Source organism: Vigna umbellata, chromosome 6, assembly GCF_029865625.1.
Source record: "Vigna umbellata cultivar VRB3 chromosome 6, Vumbellata_1.0, whole genome shotgun sequence".
NCBI lineage: Eukaryota > Viridiplantae > Streptophyta > Magnoliopsida > Fabales > Fabaceae > Vigna > Vigna umbellata.
The window spans coordinates 36,406,974-36,415,556 of NC_142170.1; the positions used below are offsets into that span (position 1 = coordinate 36,406,974).

An 8,583-nucleotide genomic window follows, 5' to 3' on the forward strand; every position below is an offset into this window, starting at 1 on the left:
CTCGCAAGGTAGTCTTCTTCAGCCACTTGGAGCGCTACCATGTCGCCTTTAATGCAAAGAGGTGGCAATTGAAAAAAAGGAATATTACAGGCATTATGTAAGACCTGGGCAAAAGTTTTCTTTTATGCATTCATACCAACTGCCTAAGTAGATTTGGGAGGAGAAATACCAACCCCTTGTTGTAAACACTCCCAAGGAATGGCAAAACCCAAAAAACCTGACCCCATATCCTTAAGAACCGGAAAAAGAATGAAGCAAAAACACAAACAGATAGAGGGCACACCAGAGAATGAAAGCAATACACTCCACCACAACCAGCGAACCCTTTCCTTTTTAACAAACACCTAGAGTGCCAGAAAAAGAAGAAGAAGAAAACAATTTAGTCACCACCAGCCTGCCAAAGCACCGGGGAAACTAAGAGGAGGCCAAAACCTAAGAAAACTAGAAAACAACTAAAATCAGAAAGTAAATGCAGAAAGAAAGATAACGGACAAGTCGCGCTAAGCTCGAAGATAACCGCTTAGCCAAAACTGAACCTGTGTCACTGTCACACGAAGACAAAAGAGCAAACCCTACTTGTGCACTCATGATTGGTCCGAAACCACTGCAGCAAAACGATGACGCAAAGAAATCTTATAACATTTTTGGATTTTTTAATTTTTACCAACACCAAATATATGTAATTATAAATATTTATTTTTTCTTATAATAAACATATGCGACTAAATCTATTTTTACTCAACTAGTATATATAGGTAAAAGTGTGAATAGTTATAAATATTGTTTGCTGTTATGATGGTATTTTATGCTTTTATAAAGATTTATTATTTAATTCAACTATAACATTAAATAGTTAATAAACATGATTAAAGTTCATTAACAAAGTCTAAAAAATTTCAATACAAAGTTTATAGTTTATAAAAATTCATTCCGATGCTTTTAACTAAAATATTTAACATTTTAACAAACTCTATAATATATTTAACGTTTTTATTATAAATAATAAAAAACGAACCCTTTTAAAATCCAAATTACCATTGAGAATTTAAAAAATTAATAATGTACCGAAATGAAAAAAAAAACAAACAAACAAAAGAACTAACGACAACGTTTATATTTTATATAAAAAGAATAGTTGATTTCCCATGTTCGATAAAAAAGAAATGGGTGAGTTAATTAATTTTAGTTATATAATGTCTGAAATTTAATTTTTATTTTACAAATGTCTAATAAATAAATAATTTAAGTAGTGTCAGAATCATTAAAAACGTACTCAAAAACCCCTCTGAACGGACGCCAGGTGTCAAGCTGAGGAAAGTCAGAAATCAGATAGTGGAGTTCATGTGTCAGCAGAGGAGCGGACGTTCGTTTTAAACAAAACTGATTTTTCTGAAATTCCCGTCACACCCTCTACATGCACTCTTCTTCTCCAAAACTCTGATCTTTCATTTCTCCTTCTTCTCTCTAAAAAGCTCTCCCTTCTCTCTACCGAAACTCATCCTTTCTCTTCTCCGATCACCGTTCAGGCACCGTAGAAGCACTCTCAGCGACCCAAGCGTCAGTTTGAACCGATCAGTTTCTAATTTTGAACGGGTAAGTTCTTCTTGTCCTTAGTCGTTCGTTCTAGGACACATGCAAACCAAGTTCTGGTTGCATGAATTCATAGCCTCATTCTGAACCATTTTGTTCTGTTGTTTGATTCTGGTTTGAAGAGTCGTTGAACGTTGAGGTTAGAAAGATCTATAGTCAGACGAACCAAACTTTGTCTTTAGGACGTTCGTTCATGCTCAGAGCTAAGGGAAGCTTATCTAATTTAATTGTATGTCGTTTGCACGTTCGTTGATAATGAATGTATGTTGCTGAGTGGTTGAATATATATAAAGTATGAATGCTGATATGCTTGATTATATGGAATATGATTAATTAGTATGATATGGATTGTATGAAGTATGAAAATTGAGTATGATGTGAATTTATAAAGTTATGAAATTATGTATTAAGAAATGAGTTGAAAATAAATGAGACCTGGATATGGAATTCCCTGTGATAGTGTACGTTCGTCATGGAACAGTCATTGACCGTTCGATAATATTAGTAACATTGGTTAAAATCGGATTTTCATTTGGAAAGAATCCTAGTTGAGGACGAGCGTCTTCGTGTGGTAATACTATGCTTGAGCGTTCGGCCAAGCGTAGTTGTATCTGAGTATTCTATGATAAACTTAAATTTTGTAAATATATGTAATTGTATATTTTAGTTATTCTTAAACACTACTCTAATAGTATTTTAGTATATTTATCAAGCCTCTTTTCTTTAAGTTTAGTAGCACTTGGTCTTATACCAAGTGTTCGTCCTAAGCAAGTGTTTGGTATTACACCAGGCCCTCGTTCTAACTCCTTAAGCTAAACTTCATCATAAGAGCATTCGTTCAAGCCCACTAGGGTCGCTAAATAGAGTGTTCAGTCTTTGACTGTCATTCGGATTTTTTTTATATACTAAACCCAAATAAGCTAAGTTTTCATAATCGTTCGGTTTCTTCATGGGAATTATCCTAAGTCTTCTTCTTGGAAAGTCTCGAACTGTCTGTATTCATTGGTTACAGCATAGAGCCATAGTATTGGGCATGGTCATTTCGATGTTCGGTTGAAGTCCTCAAAAGTCAGTTCATTCAATTGACTCACTTTTAAATAACGCTCGTTCCATTAGTTTATTGTGATAATTGATTGTACTCGGTTTCTTTCTCAACCCGACAGTACCCTTTAGTCTAAATCCCTTCTGGAACTGAAGACTTCTTAGTCTCGCTCCAAGTGTTCGGTCTCATTCTAAATCAATGTTGAACGTTCGGTGTTAAAACCCTTACGGATCGTTGTGAAAAATGTTTAAGTGAGATGAATAATAATGAAAGATACGAGAATATGATATGGATGGAAATGTTGTGGATTATGGACGAGCGTTCCGGGAAGGAACGACTCTTGAATGAATATTGGAATTTGTAAAGTATTGATGTTCCGTGAGTACTTGTCTTCACGTAGAAGAGGGTAGGTCATGTGTGGGAACGGCAGGAGGTCCTAGTCCTTAGGGGTACTTTGGACATATAAGACTAACCTCGGTTGGCAACTGTTGAGGGCATCCCAGTTACTACATCACCCGGGTGCACGAACGCCTGTAGCTACACAAATTTCATACAGTCCGGACAGTCGGTCTAGTAATAGGTTTTGTATGGTACGTATGTTGAAATTTATCTTGTGTGTTGGATTGTTTAAAAATGTATGTTTATGCATGAATTAAATTACATAAGCTTACCCTGTGTTTCTCTTGTGTTGTCTTATTTTGTACGTCCGTCCTTGTCATTGCAATGATCATCCGTGTGGATGTGAGCAGAAGGAGACGAGCTGCTGGAAGAGGCGCTGGAAGAATAAAATTTGGTAGAGGTAGAAGTGAAGACCGAACAATAGGACGTTCGGTCAGTAGTCTAATATAGTGAGGTGGTCATTCGATCACCTCCCCTTTTGATTTTATTTTGATCGTTCGGTATAAGTTTTGTAAACCGTTCGGTTAAACTTTCTTAACCTATTTAGTTAATTTTGTAACTCTTTTATGTACGGCCGTTCGGCCATAAGCGTTCGTTCCACTCTAGTGTAAGACTGATCTGAATTATTAATAAATGTAATTATTCTATTATATAGTTTATACTGTATTTTTGAGATGTTACAAGTAGCGATAATATTTAAAAAAACTATATAATTCAATGAATAAGCGTTTTTTCACTCCAAGATTGGGAGTTTTTTTATCGTTAATAGACCAATATTGCATCTACTTGCATAAAAAATGAGTTAACATTTTATTAATAAATTTAACTATAAATTAAGAGTATAAAGATAACTCTTCATTAATACATATGAAAGTGGTCCATATATTTGTTATATTTTGAAAAAGAAAAAAAAAGTTCATTTATTTCTTACATAAGGAATTATATAATATGTGAACTTTTATCTCTACAGAATCTGTCATTATTGCTTAAAGTAGACAAAGAAAATATGCATATAATATTTTCTAGTTACAAAAATACAATTTGCATAGATATTACAATAAAAAGACATTAACCTTATTTCTTCAAGTATGTGTTAGTAACAAATTTGAAATTCAAAAATAAAAGTTTTACCACTAAAGGAAAGTGCTAATAACACATTCTTGTTATTAATTAAAATATATTAAAATTTACAAAACAAAATACGCAATTGTTTGTAATTTGTAATAAATTTCAACTAATATAGAAGGAAAATAAATAAAAAATTAAAGGTATTTTCTTTTAACGATTCTAAATTCTTCTAATTCTAATAATTGTATTTACTTTTTATTTATTTATTTTTATAATTAAGTGAAAGGATATAATATTACTCTTATTCCATGCTATAACAAAACAATTGGAATTGCAGACAAAATCTAGCATCCTAACTAACTTTAAGAAAGGGAATAAAATTGTTCATCGTTGATTAATCTAACTCCTTCATTCATTTATAGATCCTGCATTCATATGTGAACATATGTCAGTTTTTGTAACTAGTCACTTTTTTTTTTTCTCTCTCAGCATTGAAAATATCTAAGTTTCCATTGAGACATGTCATTTGTTTCATTCACTTTAGAAGTTCCATTATAAATGAAACCACTTGTACCCTTTTGCATGTTTCTTCATTCATCAGAAAATCAACATTCTAACCTCAGAGTCCATTCCCTATCAGAATATGCCAAAAGAATCTGCATCAACGACAGTTATTTTAAATCATTCGAGTCCTCAAGCTTCTGTGACTAACAAGTTCTGCAAATCTGTTGCAAGTTCTTGATCATTGACTGTTTAGGGCAAAAGTAATATATTTTAAATGGTACCTTCAAAGAACCAACAGAATCACTGCTTCTCTTCTTGTGCATTGGCTCCTCCAGTTTTGGATTTAGTTTGTTCAGCAGGAACAAAAATATCATATTCACCTTCTTTTTCTCCTGCTTTTTTCTTTAAAGTATCATCAATGCCACTATAATCCAGTTCCTTCAAGATGGGAGGAACTCGCATACCATCTTTGCCATACATTGTTCCCATTTCCATGTCAAATTTGTGCTTTGAGCTTATAAAACCTCTTTCCAAATCTGAAGTATACGATTCATCTGGAATATCATCCTCAACCACAACCCATTCTCTGAAATTTATCAATGATTTTGGGATCCTACCACAGGAAAGTTCTTTGAAGTTTCGCATTATTCCCTTTGTATATGGATTTTCCTTCTTATCGTATCGGTACCGAAAATTCTCGTAGGTTGTCTGTAACAAAAGACAAGATAAAAAAAGTGAGTATGGTAGCATTATTTTGACTATGTTTAGCAACCCTAGAAAAAAGAGTATCATTCTTTTCAAAACATTCACTTCACAACCCTAAATAATAATTTTTTAACCATGTTTAGCATTATTTTTTAATTTAAAATCTTAATATACATTGTTATATTATTAAAGTGGGTTGTAAAGTGGGAGTAATTTTTTTTCAAGAGTGTCAAAATACTCTTTTCCACAATACAAAGTGATGAGAAAGTATGTGAGGCTTTACAGATAAAGCATACGTAAAGATCAAGACACAATACACATATTCATTAAATAATGAAGCAGATGATGAATTTGCTACAAATAAATCATGCTAAAACTCAACTTTGATTAAATAATGAGAAATATATTTGTATGTTTAATTACTGCAGTAGTCCAATATTCTTAAATATATAAGTAAGAGTAATAGTATGCATAAATTAAATTATATAACTAATGACCAATTCTAAGATAATCACATGTACATGCAATAAGAAACCATTATATGAATGTTGCAAATATTAATGTTCAATGGAAAAAGAAATGAATACCTGGTTGGTGGAAATCAAATAAAGATGGAAAACCGTTAGCCCTCCCACGAACCAAACAGCTATGAAGCAATAAACAATGAGAGTAACTGATAGAACATCATGTGACATGTTGACCCACAATCTACCCTTCTGTCGGAGAAGGTTAACCCAAGAAAAAGCAAACACATATATACACAACAAGGTTGATGTTGATATGAACAAAATGAAGAATGGATAGTTACGCTGCAGAAACAAGAACGAAAAGGAACAAAGTTAGGTTCTTTTGAAGAAAAAAAAAGGCATATCAATACATGTTCTAAGTTCATTTGTTATCAAATTCAATAAACATACATTACGTGTTAATCTGTGATCTGTAATAGTGCATATCAGTATATTCAAAACTTCTGCAAAAGCAGATAAAAGAAACAAACATTAATGTTGTAGATAAGTAGGGAAACTTACCGATGCAATGCACTGACCAACCCAAGGGCAATGATGATCAAACTTTTGCACACAATTGTTGCAAATAGAACAATGAGAGGCACGTGGCGGACGATACAACAAACAAGTGTCACAAAATTTCACCTTTACTGTGTGACCATTAACAGTCATATCTTTCACTCTGGGAAACTTCAAATTAGGGGCCTTATTGTTTATCCATTCCATGGATGGTGTGTTTATGTCTAAAGGTTCATCTAATTCAGGTGGTTGTGCATTTCTGGGGATAATGCCTGGATCTCTACTAGATGTCATGAAGAGAAAAACAAAAACCTGTTAAAACCAATTAAATGATGTTAAGAATACCATTCCCATGTTAAACACTCAATATTGATAAGGCAAAACCTTTCAACTTTACCAACCAAAACTGTGAGAACCACTCCTCCAATTAGTACAGGGTTGCTAAAGTGAGGGTCTTCTTTCTTTAATGATAATAGCATTCTTATGCAAAATGTAATTGCAGGACCTCCAATCAGGAACGATGTTAGAAAAAGAGATGATGCATCCTGACCGAAAACTAATCTTCCACCACAGAGAAATTTCTGACAACAAAAACGTTAATTATGCATAATTAAATTACATCACAATATAGTGAAATTATTATACCTAATAGACTACTTCCTAAATAAAGAATTTGATGAATCAATTATACCCTTTAAGAGAAACATTAAGTGACGGAAAGAGTATAGATGGTGTATAAAATTTGAAGGGAAAAAAGTGTACATTGTTTCCTTTCCAAACTTGGTAGAGCCTTCTCTTGACGCCGGAAGGTGGAATTGAGGTGGCGATAGACGAGGAGCGAGAGGCCATTTTATTATTGTTTTGGTGGCAGGAATCGTGGTTGAAGATGATGTTGTTGCAATGATCACCTCTGTCAGCAAAAATCCACTTGCATTTGTTTCGTGGTATTGAATTAAGACTTTTGCTTAATGTTCTGGATTATTGTTCCTCACCGCGAGATCAATTGGCCGTGGTAGGGGAACAACAAGAAGGGAATTGAATTTCCCTTCTGAAGTTCCTTCCTTTTTTTTCTTACAATCTCATTTTCTCACACCTTCTCGCCTCTCTCCCCTCTCTCTCTCTCTTCATCCATGAAACAAGCATTGCTCTAACGATCTTTCAAATTCCACCGATCTTTTCGTTACTACTAACTATTTTAGACAACATTGTAATGCTATATGGTACTACTTTTTTTCACCACGTTAATGTGTGTGATCACACAAATCACACAAATCATTTTTTTAATGTATATTCTATAATAAAATATTGCATATGAAGAAATTAATAAACTTTGGATATAATTTTTATAATTAATTCAGAAATTCATATATAGATATAATTGCAAGTTGAACTTCAATGCTAGATTTTTATTTATTTTTACTAACTATATATGTATTGGATGTCTCAGGGATAAATGTAGTGATATGTGCAAAAGACTGTTAGTTTACGAATAGTAGTTCAGATTATTAAACCATTTCAGTTTAATTATAATGTAAAGAAAAACTAGAAAAAAGTTGTAATATTTTTGTAAATTAATGATTTTTTTATATTTAACTTTTTATGAAATAAAGATAACAGCATTTAAAAAACATTGAATTTTAAAATGCCTCAAAATCAGTAAAACATTAGAAACTAATTAGATTATTTAGTGTGTGAATTGTAATTATAATAAGTATACACCGTATTTAATAAAGATAAGAACGTGATTAAAAATTATATAATACATGGGCAAAAATATCATACATAAAGTTGTAACTTTTTTTCGTAATTTTTAAAAACATGTTATAATAAATATAACTAATGTTTAACATTATCTCAATATTTTAAATTAAACATGTTATTTTATTGATATGTATATCTTCATAATAATAAAATATATAACTTTATAATATAAGAATTTACATAATTGTATTTTATTACCAATATTATTGTTAATATATGAACTGAAATGTTTCGTAACTCGATGAATTATAACAAGCTTTAGTAAACAAATAATAAGATTAAAATAATATCCTTAAAAGCATATAAGCACAAGAATATATATATATATATATATATATATATATATATATATATATATATATATATATATATATGTATATATATATGTATATATATATATGTATATATATATATGTATATATACATATGTATATATACATATATATACATATATATACATATATATATATACATATATGTATATACATA

General features: G+C 31.6%; 1 protein-coding gene across 1 annotated transcript; it reads right to left on the bottom strand.

Annotated features, from left to right (window-relative positions):
- Nucleotides 1-4,574: 4,574 nt before the first annotated feature.
- Nucleotides 4,575-7,311, bottom strand: LOC148197383 (putative protein S-acyltransferase 1). The gene is made up of 5 exons (XM_088093172.1): nt 7,096-7,311; nt 6,735-6,914; nt 6,337-6,645; nt 5,896-6,117; nt 4,575-5,311 (listed from the first exon to the last, which is right to left on the bottom strand). Exons 1-5 carry the CDS (start codon nt 7,180-7,182, stop codon nt 4,904-4,906), a joined length of 1,206 nt encoding a protein of 401 aa, XP_087949298.1. The 5' UTR covers nt 7,183-7,311; the 3' UTR covers nt 4,575-4,903.
- Between the last annotated feature and the right edge of the window lie 1,272 nt (nt 7,312-8,583).

Coding starts and splice junctions, on each gene's coding strand:
- LOC148197383 (XM_088093172.1), bottom strand. CDS start 7,182: ATGGCCTCTCGCTCCTCGTCTATCGCCACCTCAATTCCACCTTCCGGC. Junction 6,915..7,095: donor AAGTTTGGAAAGGAAACAAT/GTACACTTTTTT, acceptor TTTTGTTGTCAG/AAATTTCTCTGTGGTGGAAG. Junction 6,118..6,336: donor TTGGTCAGTGCATTGCATCG/GTAAGTTTCCCT, acceptor TTGTTTCTGCAG/CGTAACTATCCATTCTTCAT.